The sequence below is a fragment of the Arvicola amphibius genome, chromosome 11 (genome assembly GCF_903992535.2).
Source record: "Arvicola amphibius chromosome 11, mArvAmp1.2, whole genome shotgun sequence".
Classification (NCBI taxonomy): Eukaryota; Metazoa; Chordata; class Mammalia; order Rodentia; family Cricetidae; genus Arvicola; species Arvicola amphibius.
In genome coordinates, this window is record NC_052057.2 from 17,089,396 (window position 1) to 17,111,527 (window position 22,132).

The following is a 22,132-nucleotide window of genomic DNA, read 5'->3' on the forward strand; positions in this document are numbered from 1 at the left end:
GTCATAACTATTGTGACTTAGACTTATAACTTAGTCAGGAACTATTGTGAATGTCAGGTATGAGCAGTAGTTTAGTTTCTTAAAAATAACGGGCAGAGACAAATATGCTGCAACCATCGGAAAACTTCTGTTATCCTTTTGATAACATGACTAAAACTTTACATAAAAGGGTGCTGGACTTTACAACTGTTCTTTAGGCAAACAAGGAGCCTGGAAATGATGAAGAATAGCTCCCACCTGTCTTTCTGTGAGTTTGTTACCGCTGTTATTTTAGCACAGGAAAGCACTTTAGGCAGGGTGGGACTCACATATCAATCCTCCCTAGTTCCAGCAGAGCTGAGTCATGATTATTTTACCGTTTCCTGCAAGTTGATGATTACAAGAACACGTCTTCTTTGTTTTAATTAAATGCCGCTTGCTTACTACGCAATTTGTAATGACTCACAAGCAAGGCAAGTATTTGTAAACACAGGATGTTAGATTAAAATGCAGAAATCAGAGCTACACAGAACAAGTTGATTTCATTTCTGTGACTAACAGGAAAAAATATCTGTATAAACAAAGGTGGAGACGAGGAAAAGCGACACATTTAGATTGTATTTGCATAGGTTCACACAGGTACCATGATTCAGGTTGAAGTGAAGTTCTTTGGAGCTGGTGAAAAGGTCAGAATGGATGATATGGTCAGACAATTCTAAAAAAGGCACTGTTGCATGAGCTGAAAAATATTTCTGGTATATCCTCAACACTTTCTTAGCAAATGTGGCAATAAAACTCATAAGTATAGAGCTTACAATTATTAAAGATTTTACCGAAATTGATTATGAATTAGATCATAGTCTCAGTGGCTCTAGTGTGAATTTCGTAATTGCAAATTCTGAGTTGTGGTAATAGCTGTGCATTTTATGTGTAATTATAAAGAATAGTTATAAATTATTTGGCTCTGAACTAACCTAAGGTCCTAATAGTAAAGTAGAAAAAGTCATAATTCAAAGATGAAATGTTACACTGAGAAGAAAAGGCAGACACACCAAGTGAACGCTTCAGACGGCATACTTCAGACACGACTGGAAGACAGAGACATAGAAAGATGGACGCCGTACAATATTGCTGGCTTAGGCTTACTGCTTTCGTAAAAATAAGTGCCATCTTTTATTACTTTAAGGCATTTAAGATTGCATTTTGATTAATGTTTGTAACTCTCCAGCAGGGAGAGTTTAACATATTAACATGTCTACTGTGAGTTATAGCTCCTAAAACGTAGGTGACCACTATGATCATGGGTCACGCCCATAAAATTAGAATTTTGGTGGTGGGGTTTACTGAGCACTAGAGTGTAGGACTTGTCCCCTGCCAACCCCAGAAAAAAAAAATCTTTAGGACAGTGTGTCCTTATCCACTCTGGAGAATTATACAAATTCAAAAAAACCAGGGCATTGTGTCCCAGGTCATGATCAGAACTTGAAGTACTGTAATTAGATCAATTGTTACATCTTAAGTAGGGTAGTGATAGCAGAGACAGATTTAGTGTCTGATACTTGTGGTCAGTTATGAAATACCCCAAATACCAATGAAAAGATAAATTAATGAGGCAAATGAAATGTTTTTAAAATGTAATAGTGATGTAACGAATATTCTACGTTCTTTTGATTTCAACTCATCTGTGAAAATGGAGAGGCTTTAGTTTGTAAAACTCGGACAATGCTGACCATGACAGTAACGCTTGGAAGAGAAAAAGGCACATAAAGAAGAAAAGTGAAAAACAAATGGAAACAAAAGAGAAGAAATAAATGGAGGTGCTATTGTTCCAAAATAATGGCTATTGTGTGCTTCCCCAAGATACCTTCCAAGTGTGCAGGCCAGACCCAAGCATCCTCTTATGTACAGTATTAGACCAGGGAGAAGAAGCAGAACTCTGAGTTCTCCGGTTCTCTTCCTGCCTCCAGTGGTCTATGCATGCGTGAGCATGGGCTGTGTGGTGGGGAGGTAGAGTGGGAATGGAGGAAGTAGGCAAGAAATTTATTCTTATATAATTATTATAATTTAATTTTAATTTCTGAAATGCAGTTTTGTCAGGTAAGCTTAATTTGTCTTGAATCAGCAACTAGACATCCTCAAAGAGGACACATAACTAAAATGCACATGAGAGAGGAGCCAGGTATTTGTCATCCATCCCTTTATACCCTGAGGAAGCTAGGCAGTGATGCAATGAAGGGACCTAGTCTTTATGACAGGTAAGAAGAGCAGATGTGAACATTCAAATTCAGCAGCCTTTAAGACAAAGTGAATCCTATGGACTGCAAGAGCACTTAGAATAAACCTCTTTTCAGCCACAGAATTTAAAGCTTAAAATAAAGGACAAGACTGTTAGTACTTCTCCTTGGGTGTGTTCAGTTCTCGGCATCTATGCGGAAAGCGACTCCTTTGAAATCAGCAGTATGATAAATAGCTTTTTGTGTGTGCCTCTTCAAGTATTGCTGGGTGAAAGGAGAATCCTGTTGAAATCTCCGACCATTATAATCTTTTACACTTCTATTATTTTTTTATTATTATTATTATTATTTGAAAAGAATATTATTATTCTTTTCAAATGCTTCTCACGTGCTCTTCCTGACCTCCCAGATCAATCTGACAGAATAGAGGGCACCTGCAATCTGCAGGTAGGGAAACTGAATCCCTGCTTAGTCTCTAAGCTTTGGTGTAGGAGGTTGTTCTGTATTTGTGTTGCTTTCATTGGTTGAATAAAAAAGCTGCCTTGGCCTTTTGATAGGGAAGCCCTTAGGTGGGTGGAGTAGACTGAACAGAATTCTGGGAGGAAGGAGGCAGGCAGAGAGCCACCATGGAGCCAGCAGCCAGGTCAGACATGCTGACTCTTTCCCGGTAAGCCACGATACACAGATTTAATAGAAATGTGTTGAATCAAGGTGTGAAAGTTAGCCAATAAGAGGCTAGAACTAATGGGCCGGACAGTAATTAAATTAATACAGATTTCCATGTGGTTATTTCGGGCTAAGCTACCCAGGCAGCAGAACAAAGGGCCCTAATACATGTAGACACTAAGTGACAGAACCAAGGAAAACATATTTAAGGGAAAGGGAAAGATGGCCTGCTTGCCTTCCTACCAAACCCAACCACCAAACTGCTGATCCACACAATGCACAAATACTAGTGCAGTGATTAATGCCTTTCTATTGTCAACATAAAGAGGGCCTTTTCTCTTTCTTGCCTACCATATATATCCCTTTCTTTTCAAGGCAAAAATAGATGTTATTAACTAAATTTAGAAAAGCCTAAAACAAAAAACAAAACAAAACAAAACAAAACAAAACCCACCATCCCAAAAATCAAAGCTCAGAGGCTAAGTTTACAAAGCTAATATGTAAAGTACAGAAATCTTAGTTTACCCAAACCCTACCCTACCACCCCCTCCAGTTCCACGGCTCACACTCCTTTCCTCCTCCACAGATATAGTACTTTAAGGCCTAAACAAAAATGCAGAACTAAAGGCCTTCTCTGAACATTGCATTTGAGTAGTAATCACAACTAATGTACAGTTGGTGATTGCATCTGTCTGAAGACCAAGACCCTCCTGATACTGAGCTGGAGAATGCACTTTTCCAGATACTAGGTAATCCTAAGAACTCCTCGTAAGGAACGCAAGCCTCTTCTATTCCATGCAACCCTTTGTATTTACCTGACTCCACATCAAGGCCCCATCTGTCCAGCTGATTAGAAGGAGCTTCACAGGTAATGACAGTCCATGTTTTAGTCTTAGCTTGAACCACGAGGACTTAGCACACTGTTGGGAACACGATAGGCCCCCACCAAATATTCAGGCCTATTAATGGCTGCTCCACAGGACTGACCCAGCTTGCCCTGTGATGGGGAGGATGAAGAGTATTGCCTTTCTGCAGCCATAGAGAACTGCGGCAACTAGGGGAGTACCCCATCTGAGTGAGCATGGTCCTCTCAAGAGATTACACATAGTAACGGTGCCAGAGTTCTGAGTTGTCCTCTCTAGTTAGGTGGAAATAGAGGACGTTTTGATGCTCTGTTATGGTCTGCCACCATCTATTGTGGTCTCTAGGGGTCTACTGACTTCAGTCTACCGTCATCTGATTATACTGATCAGAAAACCCAGCAGGCATGGAATAAGGAAGACATCCTATGGGTTAGTGAGTCTTGTTTTCAGTCACTACTCTGTCCTACTCATCAATTTAGCTTCCAGCTGACACTCTCAGAGAATGTTTTACTGATCAGTCAAAAAGATAAAAACTTTTTTTAAAAGTCAGCAGCAAATCTAGAAACCTTAATGTTTTGTTGTTCATGAACACACAGGCCTTGAGGTTTATTTTTGTCCTGTTAACTCTCAGCGAGTTATCCTTTTAGTACAAGTAAATGATTTTAGATGTGTTACTAAGTAATCTTGCCAACACTTATACTCCCAGTTCAAGGCTATTTTTCTCTGAACTGGACATGTTTGAAATTCCTCTGCAATTGCACCAAACCCTCAGGAGACATCACATTCAGAGTTAAAAAAAAAAGTTATGCATAATCATTCAGTAACCATATGAAGTTTTAAAATTATTAAAATTCCTGTTCTTTGCAGGTGTGAGCTGTTCACAAGGGTAAAGGGAGGCCCTTCAGCCAAATGATTAACTTGGACATATTGCATGTAAACTCCTTGAGACTAAGTTTTAAAAATTGTTTAACAGAAAAAAAAAAGTCACAGAGATGTATATCTTCCCCAGATGTGGGGCTAAAATGTGGAGATGGAGGCATTTTTATGTTATCTGCAGAAATAATTTTGTCAACATTATTACAGATTGCCATTTGCACACCCTGTTGCCATGCATGAAGTATCCACATTCTATTAATCGATGTTCAGGTTTTTTTTTTTTTTTTTTTTTTTTTTTTTTTTTTACATAGTGGTTTCTTCCTTCTACAAAAATTAGCTTCTGAGCAACATCAAACTGTGACAGTTCTCTACGGGCGAGCAAAAAGGTGCTGATGGACAATGGCTCAAGCCACGACACTCGAGTCAAGCCAGGCAGAGGTTCCTGTTAAACAAACAAGGAAAGAAAAAAACGCTACATCTGGATGTGATGGCGCGCACCTTTAACCCCAGCACTTGGGAGTTGGGGACAGGAAGATCTCAGGAAGTTTGAGGCCAGCCTGATCCATATAGCAAGCGCCAAGACTACACAGAGAATCCCCGTCTCAAAACCATAAATAAAATAGGATGCTACAAACTCAGAAGCAACGAAGGGAGGGCAGAGGGTGGTTTGGAAGCACTGAATATCAGCAGAGTTGTGGACTGAGCCGGGAGTGTGGGTGACTGTTAAGGAATTCCGGAGAGCTACGGGAACTTTCGACCTTTATAAAGGTTCATATTTCTTGAGCTAAGCAACAGAAATCCCAGGAAAGGTTTTCGTCAAGAAAGAACATGAGTCAAGCTGTATCATTGAGACCCTGGGGATAGCAGTGTGAGGATGAAGTGAAAACATGAGATAATTGGCAATATTTTTTTTTTAAAAAAATGAAAACAACAGAGAAAAATGCTGTGAGGAAGCAGGCAGAGATGGTTCTAAACACAACCATATAATATTCAATCAGCAGCATGGGAAAGCAGTTTTTTTCTTTGAGAGAGCCCTATAGATGAAATAGAGAAGCCCAGAGTGATCAAGAGGAGGCCCTGGTGTCTATCTGGGTGGGAATAATAAGGTGGAAGCTTCTAGAAAATAGACAGCTAGAAGGAACAAGACTGATTTTTTGTCCCAGTGGCAAAACGTTGTGCTTGTGTGGTTAATGATATAGCTACATAGAAATGCTTGCCAACCAGCTAGATATTAAATGTAAAGCTCAGCAGACGGATCTGGGCCAGATCCAAATACTCAGATGCAATAAAGATGGTATACGCCTTCGAGAAGTAAATGTATGTGACCCCGGGGGGGGGGGGGAAGCCGCACACGGAGTGGGGTGATCTAGGTAGTTGAATTTACTTATATTGCTAGTTCCTTGGAATTTTAATGCATTAATCAGCATTCCTCTAACGTACCCTGTAGTACAACCCGATAATAGTTCACAGACTCTCCCCTATCTTTTCAGTGTGTCTGTGGACATATATTCCTCTGACAAGTCATTGGGAATGAGGATCTGAGAACGACACGTGACTTCCAGCCACATGACCATGTGGAAGCTATAGATTTGTCTTGCTGAAGGTCAGTGAGGACTTGAACCTGAGGAACACACGGAACAAGGAAAGGGACAACCACGGTGACTTTTCCCCTATTAAACGGGTGCCACATCAGTCAGAAACTTTCATGGGGAGAAACCCAAATGAAATAAAGGGAACTTTTTTATTACCATACACCTCATAGGATTCAGTCCTAGCTATTTAATGTGGTTATAGCCAGAGTATTCCTGGTGATTTTAAAGCACAAAATTAAGTTTCACAAAATTAAAGGCATCACCTTGGGAAAATATTTTTTAAACACAATGTGGAAGAAGATGATACAAAAGGAGGCCTAATTCAGAGGTCCGTACTTGGAGGATGGTCCTTACGAAGAATCCCAGTTTGGGGGCTCTGAGTCCTGATATAGGAGCTCTGAGCTGGGACATCACTATTTTTTTGTGTTGTCCATGTGATTCTAATGTGCAGCCAGATGTTTGTACCTCTGCATTCAGCGCGAAAGAAGAGGGAGAGAGCACGCTGGCACTGGATGGCAGAGACCTTGGGGGCTGCATTGTAGCTGTCTCAGAACCATTGGGAATGGCTCAATCAAGACTAATGAAGCACGTAGGCTGTGCACTAAAATATTAAAATAGCTTTGGACTCTTCCCAGCACATTTCTGTCCTGCGGTACAGGCCATTCCATCACACAGCTTCTGTGTAAAGATCATCTACTGTCTGCTGTTATTTGCCTCTTAATTTCCCAGGACCCGATGACAACTGGGCTAGTTATTTCTCTAGAACAGTAGTTACAGAATAAAAAAAAGTCAACGAAACACATTGTTAGTCAATACACAAACCAAGGCGGGGCATTTAGTTTTCAGTTGCTCGGAAATTCACTAATTTTAATTGCCACTGAGCTAGCTCAGTGTTAGGCGCTAAGAATGGCTTCGGTTATTGAAGGGTTAAAAGTCTTGGAAGACCATTCTAAGGAACTCCGTGGGTTTGTGGACTCAGCACATATGCTGGTCAATCTCGGCATATCACCTATCTAGTGGAAAAGCAAAGGTCAAAAGTAATAGTTATTATGCAGTAATGTTGAGACAAACATGAAGAGGAGAGCAGTGTTCAAAGGCTATTGCTCTAGTAATTTCTGGATCTCCTGTGTAGCTTTTGCAGGGTTAAAGGAAGTGTCACATGAAGCAATCAGAAAAGGGAGTGGGCTTGTGGGATGCTTGGCCAATAGAAAGAGTAGGCACTAATAATAGCGGAAGAATATTCTGGATGCAAAGTAAGGCCCAAGCACGGGCTTAAAGAGCAAAGTCACATTAAGCTAAGGTGTTTCTGAAAAACTTGTCCAGCAAAACGCTAGAGACGGCGACAGTCAAGAAGCCACTTAATCAAGAGATGAAGTTAAGTGTGAGGTGCCTTAGTGGAGAAAGGCTTTGGTTTGAAGTTCCTGGCCTGTGCTGTTAGTACAGTCTGATTAGACGTTCTTAGAACTTCCTGAGGGAAGGGGGTATTGCAATGGTCAAGGGAGCAGAGCCAGCAGTGAGAAGGCCTGCTCCAGAATGAACAATTAGGAAACAGACTGTACGCACTCATCTTTGTCCACCTTTTCTCGGAGCTTCTTCAGCTGCTTGCTTTGGCTGAATTTCAGATTTTGGATTATGTTCTCAAAGTACTCATCTTCCGTGTAGTTCAACTGCATTAGACAAAAGATTTGGAAGAAATATTAATGCCAGCCTCATCACATTACTGCTAGAAAACAAGTTGATACTGTTAAGAAACGGCATTAAAAATTTACTAAAGAATGCTCTATTCCCAATTAGCCTTGCTATATGTTGTGTATGTTATATATTAGCCTTGTTACATATGTTATACCGTAACTTTAGTGTATTCTTTTATATCCACTCATGAAGCAAAGGTCAGGCCAACTTCACAATACTGATATCATTCTCCAGACTACAATCATGCATAATCACGCCCTCATTATTTAGTACCCACTGCCCTTGGCACTGTTCTTCGTATTTTAAATATTTATTATTACTCATTTGTACTTTCTGATAACCTGTAGCCTAATAGCTGAGATCAGATTGTAAAGCTGAAGATTGTGAGGTGGAGATGTTTCAGGTCATTTGCTAAGATTTAAAAGAGCAAAAGAACTAGAATTTAGAGCCCAGGTATTTAGCTTTGAGTCTGTCTTTGATCTTAGGCAATCCTCTCTTGTAGCAAAACCAACCAACCAACCAACCAACCAACCAACCAACCAAACAAACAAACAAACAAAAAACCCAAGAAAACTAATTTCTTTTGGGAATGGAGAAGAAGGAATGAGCATTTTGGTGTATAAACCTCCTCCTAGTACTTGGTGGTGAATCAGCATCAGTGCCATCTCAGACCTGGGGTATGTCACCTGCTGTGACCAGGGTGTTAAGTCTGTGGTCACAGGTGTGGGCACAGGACAACACTGAGCATCTCAGGCAAACCTGATCACAGGTATAGAGTGGCATTAAACAGCGTCACCTCTTTTAACAGTTATACTACCAGAGACTATAAAAAAAATGGTTCTCGGTTATTCTGGTTTTTAAGAGAGGAGGCATACTGTGTGATACCCACCGGGATGATAACTAGGAAATTGAAGGCTCTGCGACTTTTGTAGCCTTGCAAGCCACTGTACGGGTCTGCGGGCAGCCCATCTATGATGCTGTAAAGCAGTGGTCCTCAAGCTCCCTAGCTGTGACCATTTAATACAGCTTCTCGTGTTGTGATAAACCCCCAAACATATTTTCATTGCTACTCCATAGCTGTAATTTTGCTACTGTTATGAATTGTAATGCAAATATATCAACACTACTCTAAAGGATGCAAGGTTTTTCTCGCCACTGTTAAGATGAAATGTATAGAAACCAAATACAGTCCACTACAAGGACAGCAAAGTTTAAATTGAACATAATTTGGGTATTAGCATTTCAGGTTTTAGATAGCTCTATGGGATCTACAGTTTTAGGCTGTTTTACACAGCGTCTGGCATTCCTGAGCTACAGTGACGTTGCCACCAGCCCCACACACCACTTCTGAGACTCACCTCAAGATACTCATTATTCAGCTTGTTATCATTGGAAATGATGTCATCGGGATAACCAATCCTTTCTTTAATTGCTAAGGCCTGTGAAAATGACAGCATTGGAAGTGGGGATACAACTGTCTCCATAACCACAACCTTCACACACAAACATCACATGTCCACAACCAGCAATTAAATAGCCTGGCGTGTCATTTACAAAAGGAGCACCTGACACCACTTAACCAGTGTTCTTCTCTGCAATGACTCTTTACCTTAGTTCAAAATGAATAAAAACAGGCTTGAAACTTAGCGCCTGATGCTTTCGGTCTTTCTGGGCTGCAGCTTTCCCCTTGAAACTGCCAAAAGCCATTATTGCTACACATGTAATATAGTTTTATGAAAATTTTTTTTCCTCTCTAGACTTTTCAATTTTATTGAAGGAATAACATTTAGTGCTCCCAATCTTGCAGGATATAATTATCTTTCCACTTCATTGATTCAGCTGAGAAAACAGATAAGGGTTCCACGGGCATTGTGCTAATACATTCCTGAGTATTGGCTCCTTCAGTCTTTGTTCCCTTTCTTCTCCAAAGCTAGTGCAGATCTTCTCAAGTTAAAGGAACGGCATTATCTACATGAGTGGCAAGTGGGTTTCGTTATTACTCACCTTGTATTGGTCCACTGTTCATTACTAATTTTACATTATTATTATTTAAGTGCATTTATTTTAACTACCCCATTACTTGTTTCTGCTTATTGCTTCCCCGACCCTCTCTGAGACAGTCTCTGATGGTCCTGGAACTCACCAAGTAGGCTGGCCAGCTAGTGAGCTAGGGATACGCCCATCTTCCATCTTCCCTACCTTGGGACTTCAGATGTGGACCACCACACCTACTTTTGGTTTTTAACATGGATTTTAGGTCCTCAGATCCTCAGGCTTATAAGGCAAAAGTTTACCAATGGAGCTATTGCCCTCCTCCTAGACTTATAGTGTTTATGCAAATTTTGATTTTTCTCCCCTGTAAGTAGATTTTCTTTGATGGCCCTGACCGGTCTTTACCTTTTCTTCAGCTTTCTTTTTTGTTTCAGCATCCATCCAGGTGAGGTCATCCAAAGTCTGAATAAAAACTTCCCGGATTTGTGCAATCAGATCTTCAACCTCAAAGCAAAACAAATATTAGCTTGTTAATAGTCGAATGTAGAAATACAGACCAGGAGTTCATTCTTCACCACAGTTCTCAAACAGAGCTACATGCCGCCTTTAAGGACACAGGTGTATGTTCGTTCACACATACAAATTTACAGACGAATTGTGACCCCCCAAGCAAATGGATGTAAGTGAGCATATGGGACTATTATACTTTAAGGCAATACTGCTATTATTGAATTTTCCCAATTAAAGAGGTCTTTCAATATTCATGAAGCTAAAATTACCTTCAGAATGTCCTGGTTCTTGCTATCCTTTCAGAAGACTAGAATATTAGCTGTCACTGTCATAAGTGGTCCAATTAAGCAAGAAGTAGCCTTTCAATAAATTGTTTTACTATGCCATTATGCTCCATTGTCTTAATTTCAGTAGCTATTAGAAAATAGGATATGCTTCTCATATTTCAAGTAAACTGTAGTTTACTTTGTTGGTGTTTAAGGAAATTCAATTGGGCAATAGAAGACCTTATAGGTCTAATACATGACTGTGAACACTAACATCATTGCTTCCAGAAAAACACATCAGCACTTTCAATTAGACAATATGAAGGCAGAGACAGAACCAGATATTAAGGGGTAGAAGGCTAACTCTGTTGAGAACAATGGTATACTATGATACCCAGATTCATTGCTTAGTTAACAAAAGTTGAGCTACGATGTGAACAACTGTAACTGTTAATCAAACAAATGAACCGCCAGGATGCTATTTAGATGCCCATGAGCTGTGTTAGAACATTACCACATGTTTACTCTCTCCAGCAAACGCTGCTTCCACGTAAAGCCTCCCTACAGCGTTCTCCATATTCCCATTGACATAGTTAGCGCACCGTCTCCACGTTGCTGTTTCTGATGTAGTGCCATAAAGGGCCTATGAAAGAGAAAAGAAAAACGGCCTCTGACTAAGAGTCAGGGATGGTGAGCAGTAAGAGCAGGTAGTCTGCAAGGCTAGTCTTCCTGTCTGCTTTCCGTTCTTGCTGTACTCAATGCATCTCTTCACAGAGCAGTTGTCCCTGAGCTACGATAAAATGTAATCCGTCTGGATTGTTTACTTTAAAAAAAAAAAAAGGGCTTGCGCAAACAAGGCTCTTTTTGGAGGCGTGTCCCAGTAGAACTTTTAGCTATTATGAGTTAATAACGTTCAGGGAAGCTTCGGGAGAGAAAATACAACCTTGTGCCCACTATACAAACATAAACGTGAAGAAATGTTCGATAAAGCCAGATAGAGGAAATCTTATACACAAGGAAACACATTTCTCCTTTTAATGTTTTAGCTGAATTTCAGGTTAGGAAAACTGTGTATACACAAGTTTTAGTACTAACAAGGGGATTGGCAATTTACTGAAATAACATTCTCTTTTTTTGCAGTTTTTACTTATTTGTATTTATCGATTTAAGACAAAGTCTCATGTAGTCCAGACTAGCCTCACATTGGCGTGAATGATGCTTGCCTTCTGGCTCACTCCATCTCTCATGTGCTAGGATTAAAGGCATGAGTGACCACGCTTGCTGTTTTGGGTATTTATTGTCTTTTTAGAAAGCCATGCTCAAGCATTCTTGCAATTGAGTCCCATTTCAGCCCTGTATTAAAATTTATCAGTTTATTCTTAGTGAAGAAACCAAAACTTTCAAGCAGTTATTCTTTTGCCAGGACAACAGTCAGTATGCTAGAGTTTTCCTTCTTTAGTTCCTACTGACCTCTCTCTTAATATCAGGACTGAATGACTGTGTAGATAATGTATACGCAGGCTAAGAAAAAGCGTTAGGTTCTAGTTTCAGGCTAGTGTTCTTCCTAAGGATCACAAGGACAAAGAAGTCTGTCTTTATATATTCCCAGTGTGCCATGAGCCCCTGAAAATCAAGTCAATTGAGAAACTGATTTCCTCTGAGATGGACTTTAACACATCGGCAACAACAAATCAATACAGTATTCTTTTGTACAACTACAGGTAATTCCTTACAGGGCTATGAGCTCATGATCCCGTCGCAGACCAGCGTAGGATGGCAGAGCCCAGAAGAGAGACCTCTCCCTACACATGTGCAAAACAACCAAATCTGGACATTTTGATTCTTGGGAAGGACCAGCACATTGTAGCAGTGTACACGGAAGGCATTTATAACCATGTATCTCTTTACACTTTAGGGTTTAAGAAAAGAGATTTTGTCTTCACCTTGCGGAAAGCGTTTCTGGACTCCTTGTAGTTTCGGCTGAGGCTTCTTACAAGATCCATTATGAACCTCCAGGACATTAAATTCTGAATATCTCTGTATAAACAAAAACCCCACCACCCAGCAACAGAAAAGATGAGGGTGCAAAGCTTCGAAAGACTTATATAAAATGTAAACTTTGAGGATGGGGACACTCTGACATACCTACCTGGGAGAATATTTGGTAAGAATAGGCTTAAGTTTGGTTAAATATTCTGGAGCATAAACAATCACTTCTTCCTCATTTTGAATATTAATATTCACAGTTGACATGATTTCATTTGTGAAATTTGACCAGCTGAATGTCTGGGGAAAAAGCAGGCATAAAACACTCAGTAATTAAAAAAAAAAACACTCAGTAATTATGGCTTTCCCTTCTTGGCTCCAAGAATTATGGTTAGAAGGGCACACACTAAAGGGTATCAGCTGCATCATAAAATACTTAATAGAATAGCCAGTTTGTGTTTGAGATTTTTTTGTCAATTGTTTGAGTCAGCTTTTGAATAAATATTAGTTATTCAATATGATTATTTAGATAGCTGAATTAAATCAACCATTTAAGAGCAAAACAAATCTGTTATTTATACCAAGCACATAATTAGAAACTAGGCTCATTGTCACCTTTTCTCTATGAAATAATTTTTTTTTGAAACAAGGTTTCTCTGTGTAACAGTTCTAACTGTCCTGGAACTAGCTTTTGTAGATCAGGTTGGCCTCGAACTCATAGAAATCCACCTGCCTCTGCCTCTTGAGTGAAAATATATTTTTTTAAAAAGAAAAGTACAGTTTTAAAAATAAAGCTTCCTTAGTTTCTGAGCATGCAAGTATACACAGACCGTCTTTTAAAAGTGGGTATCAATAAATAGTTCATTCAAACACAGCCATGCACCTGAGCAGTATCTCAGCCCTGCACAGGACGTGGCTACGGCAGAGATGCCAAGGAGCTGAAGGAGCATGGGCTGACCTCTTCATCTTAGTTCTATAGATAGGTGTACAGGTTTCCAACTTCAGTAGCTAAGTAGAGAGTTTTAAAAGACTGAATCTTGTCTATTATTCCTTATGTGGGAATTGAGTGCCTAAGATCTCAGTATCTTAGATTCACACACACACACACACACACACACACACACACACACACACACACACACACACACACACACACACAACGTCCCTTACTGTGCAGGAAGTGTTATGTTAAAAATTTGCTTTCCTTTTATGCTTAAGACCATAAATGCGTTTTCCAAAACGCATTTATTTAATACATTGTATCAAGAAATGTATGTGAAAAATGACTAACTCACTAACACAGTAACCAGAATCAGTATTACAGAATTAATACAAAGAGGATTCTGGCTGTGGGGGGTTTTGACATAGTTCCATAAATGTGGCTTCATGTCCCAACCACGTGGCCCAATTACTACACAAGGAAAAGGCACAAAGGAAACTGTTAGAGACTAACTAAACGAAAACAAGAGTGTCATGTTTATTAGTGGATACTGAGACAGATTTCCTTACGACCTGATTCTATTTTTAATTTTTGTTTTGAATACTTTCATAAATGGCCTGGATGAGAACATGGGATGTTTTATGAGTAAATCATGCTGTCTTAAGAACTGAAGAGAAATTTCATGACTTCTTGCTAGACAGCCTATATCTATTGATAACGTAATGGGCTCTCACAAAGACCCGAACCTTCTCCTAACCCTTTTCTGATACAGTATCTAAAATATTGCATACTTCCCTTAAAAAGGAATTTTGCCTTTAAATCCCATTCTACTTACATACAGAAATAGCACTTTCAAAGTACTCCTGCCCTGGGACTTTTCATGAAGTTTAATAGGGAGTGTCATTGAAATTCATTTTGAAGTTAATTTACTTCAGTAAATAAAATGTAATTCTATGATCTCAGGAAACAGTATAGGAAAAGGGCACATAAAACTCAAAAACTTTCTACTTACCTTCCCATTAATCTCTAAAGAAAAATTTCTTTGGAGCTCGGCCAGAGTCATTTTGTTATAAAGCAACATTGGGTCATTTCTGTCTTCAGGTTTAGTTGTAGCCTAGGGATTTAATATTTGATTGTTATCTTAGAAAAATATGTATGTTGAAAAATAAGAGTGTAGAGTAGGTATAAGATAATTTGATTTTTGTTCCAAATTTATCATTTTATGTACATTTGGTAATAATTAATAGTATTTACCCAGAGCATCAAACTTACAATTTTTCAAAAATCTTTTTATACTTTAGTAACTATCCAAGCCCCTAATTAATATTTGTGGCTAATGGTCTATTCAGCTAGGTCTGTAGCTATTTCATATTTTATATCTTTCTTTTGATATAGTCGTCTCCAATTTATCTTCCAAAGACTGGCTTCTACCCTCACTTTATAATCCAGTATTCTAGTTATAATAAAGCCCCAGGGAGGGGAAATGCAAAAGTTTTTTCAACATAAATTTCAACAATTTATGGCAGTTGGCACAGCAAACTCTTAGCGCATGGCAGGTTGGTCGCAAGTTGGTCAAGAGGAACGGCCACTCTCTACTGTCGAGACCACCCTTCCTTCTGACTAATTAGTGTTCTGCATTTTGTTCACTGAGTCTAAAGATTAAGTTATAACAGCAACTCCCAAGTTAGCGCTTGGGATGAATAATGGGAAGACACAAAAAAAGGGAGGCGTAGAATGAGAACTCTGTGACAATGTCCCTTTTGGGTAACGTATCCACTCATTGATGAAGAAAATTAGTACTGAACATCTTCATACGAGGCAACGTGTACACTGTTAGATACACATGATACACATGAGTGGCCTAAAGATGACTATGACCCTAGGCCAACCTCAGAGCCTAAGGGAGGGGGAGGTCTAGGACACTGGCAACTGCGTTGGAGGCAGTATGGAGTAAAGACCGCAGAGCCAACACTGCCCAAGGGTACATGGTCTGAGAACAGAGGAGGGATAAAATCGCAGGACAAGAAACTCTAGCAAGTTAGTTTCCCTCTGAGCACCACATGTGGCCCATCAAACTATCCTCCACTGAGTTGCTCCTCCAAAGCAGTCTGACTCTGGTTGAGGGTCGGGGTGGGGTGGTTTTATGTTGCCCTAGCAAGTCTAAAATCACTCTCTGTTTATCTTCAGTCTGCAGGATTCTGATGAGGCCCGATGACAGCGGTGAGCCGATGGGGGACCTAAGGGAACAGGGTTTTACTTGTACTGTTAAGGAACGGAGGAGACCAGGTTCAATCACTAATCTGTGTATTGCCTAGGGCCAGAGTTCACTTGCTCATGCCTGCATGGCCCCTCTGAAGACTCAGAGCAGAGTGCCAGTCTCCAAGGGCTTGCTTGGTAGCAGGGGAAATACAGAAACCCCGTTAGCTCTGTTGCTAAGGTTTTTCTATATTCCCCAAACTCTGCTATCTCAGAGGCTGAAATCAGTGGCCTCACTTTGTCTTCTAACCAAGTTCTTAGCAGAAGGACAGAGATGATCTTTGAAGACACTTTGTATTTCAAAATAACAAAGTAAAACTGTTTTTAAAAAACTGCCACGGTTTTGCATGTGTCTTCCTGGGTGATGAGGGCATCTCACAGTCTGAGTGTACAATTTTGAAGCAACTGCTTTTTATATAGGTAGGCAATGAAGCGCAGCCTGTTTGCTATTTGTCAAAGTTAGCATGCCTTTTGGATTTCAGGAAATTCTATAGTTTCAAACGTTCTCCTGAAGTCAATGATCCATTACTGGCCTATGCATTTTTATCACTGACTTAAAGAGCGAGACTTTTAACTTTAAAATAGCATAGAGAGGAGGGAATGAAACAAAAAGTGATTGATATTATTCAGAATCCTGGAAAAATAATGTGTTTTACATTGGCAATTTCTTTTTCCAAGTCCATAACTCTATTCATTTCCAAAGAGAGCTGGCTTTCGTCAATCGGCAATCCTTCTTCCTGACGAATCAGTCTGGCCACAGAAATCATAAAATCCACATAGGCTGTGCAAGCCTGCAAGAAATAAGTAGTAAGTTGTTGGGGGAGCTTTCTGATATTCATCATGGCATATAAGGGTTTTTAAAACATTCATTTTTGGTATCAGAAAAAGCATAACAAAATGAAAATACTTTCTAAGTGCTAAAAGAAATGACTTGTACAGCTCCTTTAATTAGAGCAGAGGCATAGCAATAAAATATCATTTGGAATGGTTTAATTTATGGTCATTTGTCTATGGAGACCATGTTATTTTCAATACAGTTATTTTGCTTTTATAAAAAATACAGTTGTAAAGCATTTGTTAAGTAATTACACAATTACTTATTTTCCTTTACTAAATGTTTTCCCTCAGGTTGACACACACACACACACACACACACACACACACACACACACACATATTTTCAACTATTAATGAAGAGGCAGTTACAAATTCATATGGTATGATCAAGACATCTTCATATCTTGGGCAAAGCAAATTTTTTGAGACTGCTCTAAGGGGTTCCTTCAACACACAACCAAAAATTCTAATTTTCCCCATTTTACTGTGAAGTTGTACTAGAAGATACCATAGATTCAATGCTACATTTCTTCCATAAGCTCAATATCTTTGTATTTTATCTTCAGATAAGCAGAAGCAATAAACTATTTGCACTGCTAAGATTTTGTGAATTATATAAATGCATTATTTAAGTCCAGTGACATTAAAACCAGGAGAATTCAATCCTTCTTTTGATAAGTTTCAACACCCTGCTACTTATTAGATATTATTATGCATCAGTAATTAAAAATAAGCTCTGATTTTAAAAAATTTACCTAAATTTCAAATTTCTGGCAGGAGCTTTACTCTTAGTAAAGCAGGTTACTATCAGCAGGAGAAATCTGCCACACAACTTAGGGCTAAGCTTTGATGCTTTCAAGAATTGGGTATCTGGGTAAATACAAATGAAGGCTCTAAGGTGTGCTAAAAGGGTGTACCATTTCTCAGCTTCAGGACAGTTCTATATGCCTGCTAATGATTTACAAGCACAAAGGGCACCCTTCTATTCAATTTGAACAGAGAGGTACTTGTGTGTTTGCTGTTGTTCATCATCAAACATAAACTAAACAGGGAAGTGAAAAGATATTATTAAGCAAGAGCGTTATACAAAATGTGTAATTATGAATCTCTAAAACTCAATGTACGGCTGCTACCTATGACCCTCACTAAATCCCAAATAGTTTCCTGGAGACATGGACTTTTTCTTTAGAGGGATATATTGGAATGTTATGGCTACTCAGAGAGTGTTTCTGTCCACGCTTTTCAGCAGCATGTATCGGCTTTGTATTTGCATTATAATCTCAATCACCAAGGTATAGTAATGAAAGATAATTTCACATGAGTTATTGCCAACTTCACTCTTTTCCTATTAAAAGCTAATCAGAGTTCTTGTTTTGCTTTGAAGTAAGCAAGTATGTCTGGGTTCATACCTCATGGGACCACATAGTCCAAAGTATAAGAATGTAGTGTTTTGAATTAACTGTATTTCAAAGCATATAAATCCATCTGCTACCAGCAGGGAATGACTCCTGCCTTATGAAGGAGATGATAACTTTAATTTTCTAATCTCAGTCTTTTGAGATTTCTCTTTACTATACGAGATACATGTTTGTTAATGAGGAAAGGAAACAACAAGAATCTTCCTGTGTTCTTTGTTGATTCTGCAGTCTAGTTTTTGCTCTTTACAGATGGACCTGATGCCTGTGGAATCTTGGCAGATGACATCACAAGACAACCCTTTAGACCTGCTGAACTGGTGAATGTTCCTATTGTTAGCTCAGGGCACACTTGCATAGAACACACTTCTCCTTAAAACATGGATTTTTAGCATCTTTTCTTTCCAAATTCCTGCAGTAGTTGTCAGAACTCAATCTCACTGCTCCAAGAGTCTAAACCAAAGGCTTTAACTTTTTTTTATTTTTAAGCATATAACACGCCAAATGATATCAAGTATGCAGATTTGGAGAAACTGAGATATTTTTGAAAGTGAAAATTAGTTTTCCTTTCTTGTGATTTAGAGAAGATTTAGTTAACAAGCAGGGACAAGAATGAACTCTTATCTTTTAACAGTTGTGGCTTTGAAGAGACCATAAATCAGGGATCATTTCAGCGGAGAATAAACTGAAAACATCTAATAGCCCTTTGTTAGAAAAGTGAATTATAAACCCCAACACCAACAACAGTAGCTTGGAAGGAACAATTGCTTTGAAAAGGCTTTATAAAATCCATCCATATAGAGGCAATTTTGTAGGCTTTTAAACCACACATTAACAAAAATATTATTTACTAATCCTATCATCATGGATTTTTGCTTTAATAAAAATGATTTCCATTTTACAGTAGCAGATAATGGTGTTTCTACGCTAGCTCCCCTCTCCCTCAGCCTGGGAGAAAAGCTCGTATTTATTGGAATTGCTAAAGAGGAACACAACAGCAATGCAAGGCCATTTACTACTGTACTTTAGCCTTGAATATCATTGCGAATGAATGACATCAAGAGCCACAAAAGAGAAAAAAGCTCTCCAGTCAGATGGGCTGATGTCCGGGGACCCTGGTGGTAACCCATAAGACCAAGAGCTTCATATCTAGATATTTTGTTTGTGACACTCAGCTCTTACCTGAATTTTCCTTCCTCAGAGGAAAATCTACAAAATGTAGACCAGGAAGTAATCGAGAAGTCACAGAAGGATGTTCGAGTTAGTCATTAATAATGGGGATATTTAAGTGATACTCAGGAAGCTTACTGATAGAATACCCAAAGTGTACCAAGGACATCAAACAAAAAAGATGCTTCCCATTTAAGGGGCTCAGAAACTTCCTACAAACAACCTACAACTGCTGGCACAAACACTTGCTCTCCACAGAGGGCTTGTGAATGGAGAATTGCATACCTGCTCCTGGGAACCAGGTATGAGACATAGCTGAACCTAAAAACAAGTCTACAAGAGAAACTGAAGAATACGGAACCCAGGAAGATGTCCCTCGGCCCAGGAAGGGGACTGAGGCTGTTAGTAGGTTATCAGAAAGAACCTGGAGGTTTGTACAAGATTTTCAAAGGTTTATTGTCGATGCAGGGAACCAGAGTTTTCACAAACTGCTCTTCTCAAATTTACTAAGCTGAAAAGAAAATGGCCCTTTATATTTTGTTAAACCCATATACCAGGGCTGTCTCTTTCTGGGTACCCAGAAAGAAGAAAATGAGGCCAACAGTTTTCCTTGTACCATATGAATGCCAACGCTAGTACACAGAGAAACTACTGGCCATACATATTAGCTCAGAAGCTTAAAGTACACATTTAGTCTATGATGAGTGGGCCATCTTGCAACTCATCTTAGATCTCTTGCCCTCATCAAGATCTCACCCTCTTCTGCATAAATGACCAAATGAGCCCTTCTACATTGCAGTAGAGTCTACCCATTCCAGCCAGAGAGATCTTTCTCAAAGCCCAGTTGAATGGAATGTAAGTTGCTCATCCACTCACTAATTTGTCAGGACATCACCATTTTATTTTCATCTTAATACTTCCTCAACTTACAGTATGTCCTTTCATTATGTCCTTTTTCACTTCTGTCTCTTGTATTGCTGCATTACTTAAATTCAATGACAGCAAAAGTAATGTCTCAAAATTCCCACTGCCTACAAGAGTCGTTACAATGCTATAGGTTCAATGGCTATTTATTAAACAAAAATATTGAAGTTAAAATATAAGTGTATTAAGGTTTCACGCAATTCTACTTGATCAGAACATCTCCAGACCATAGCAGCATTCATTAGCTTACACATTGGGTAAACCAGAAAGCAAAATCTCTACATTTAATCTTAGTTTGCTTGAGCATGCTCATCACTATGATGACAAATCTCAGTTTGCGCTTTTTCCTGCAGTTTATTGAATTGGGGAGGGGGAGGAGGAATCTGTCTTTTCTCTCTCTGATTTAGACATACAGGCCTTGGGTCATCTCTTTCTGGCTTTGATGGACTATGACCATATTTCAAGCTTTTTGTCCTCATCTCTAACATGCCTCTCTGTTTTATGAGCCCACCAGGGTTAGGAGAGTTCTAAGTTGATGCGTAGCTCTTGGCTTTCTCTCTCTACTTGTGTCTTGTATCACTACAACACATAGCCTTGTATCTCCCACTTCTGTCCCTCCTCGGATTCAACTTTTCACTGGTAGATTTCCTCATTTTATTTTATCCCTAAATACGTGGTTCAGCCAAGTATTTTATTGATGATTAAATAAAAACGTAAAATAATCATGATGGCTTTTCTTTGAGAGTGGAATGTGAGAACTGTCATTGGTACAGACAGAATAGGTATGGGAACTACTACCCTAGCCTATTTTGCCTTGTCAGATGAACATTTGCACAGAACATAAGAATATCTACAACCATAGGCAGATATTTTAGGTTTCCAGTGTACAGATTTCTTTACAAAGAAGGATAAGGTAATTAGCCTTAATGAAGTAAAAAAGTAGATAAAAAGAAGCCTTGAGTCCAAACTTAATTCATCCCCAGTACAGAGCCGTGGGGGCTTTCTTAAGGAGGGGCATTTCTGAAAAAAATTAAGATGATTTCACTTTATATAAGAGGGCTTTCTCATGTGAGATGGTTGGCTGGAATTCCATTATTGGGAATGATTATCACTTATGGGCAATGTATACCCTTCACATTGTTTTCCCAGAATAGATATTTACACTTTTGCTTTGTACCTCATTACTTCTGTCTTTCAGAGAATAGTGTATCATTAACTAGCTCCTCAGATAATCAGAGGAGCCATATATTCTCTTGCCACAGGGGAACTCTAGCATTATAGGCTGCTTGCTAAGCTCACTTTGAGAACAGTTGTCATTAAAAGCAGTCATGGTGTACACACATTCCTTTCTGAGGAGTTCTCCTACAGACAATTTCTTGACATTCAATATGTACCCTCATTGTCAAAAAGCTAATGAAGAGAACAATTACAAATTTTATGGTTAAACTGACCCCATGGTATTACTAAATGGCATGTCTAGGCTATAGTGGCCACCAAACGACAACAAAATCATTCTCAGACTGATGGAAATTAAGTCATCTGGGAACTGATGATATGCATAGTCTTTAAAATGCAAAGTCAGCAGGGTGGTGGTGGCGCACACCTTTAATCCAAGCACTCAGGAGGCAGAGACAGAGGCAGGCAGATCTCTGTGAGTTCAAGACCAGCGTGGTCTACAAGAGTTAGCTCCAGGATAAGCTCCAAAGCTACAGAGAAACCCTGTCTCAAAAAAAAAATGAAAAAATATTTAGAATGCAAAGTCATATTGGGTTCATGGAACTTAAATCCAACAAGTCATCAAAATACCATTCATGAAGATGTGTGCATTGATAAATTCCTTTCTGCTCATTTTGCGTATCTACTCTTATTGGATATATTCCTGTGTAATATCTTAGTGCATTCTCTTCCCAGAGGACCAAATGGTCCCAAGTTAA

At 39.1% G+C, this 22,132-nt stretch overlaps 1 protein-coding gene across 2 annotated transcripts in view; it reads right to left on the reverse strand.

Moving 5' to 3' along the window:
• Mme (membrane metalloendopeptidase) overlaps positions 1-22,132 on the reverse strand; it is a 79,584-nt gene that overhangs the window by 19,877 nt on the left and 37,575 nt on the right. For both annotated transcript variants that reach the window (XM_038348297.1, XM_038348298.1), the window contains exons 9-16: positions 16,509-16,643; positions 14,609-14,710; positions 12,820-12,956; positions 12,614-12,707; positions 11,185-11,313; positions 10,300-10,398; positions 9,261-9,341; positions 7,774-7,877 (exon numbers count right to left, since the gene is read on the reverse strand). In XM_038348297.1, coding sequence (XP_038204225.1) covers positions 7,774-7,877; positions 9,261-9,341; positions 10,300-10,398; positions 11,185-11,313; positions 12,614-12,707; positions 12,820-12,956; positions 14,609-14,710; positions 16,509-16,643 — 881 coding nt within the window. The remainder of the gene's footprint in view (positions 1-7,773; positions 7,878-9,260; positions 9,342-10,299; positions 10,399-11,184; positions 11,314-12,613; positions 12,708-12,819; positions 12,957-14,608; positions 14,711-16,508; positions 16,644-22,132) is intronic.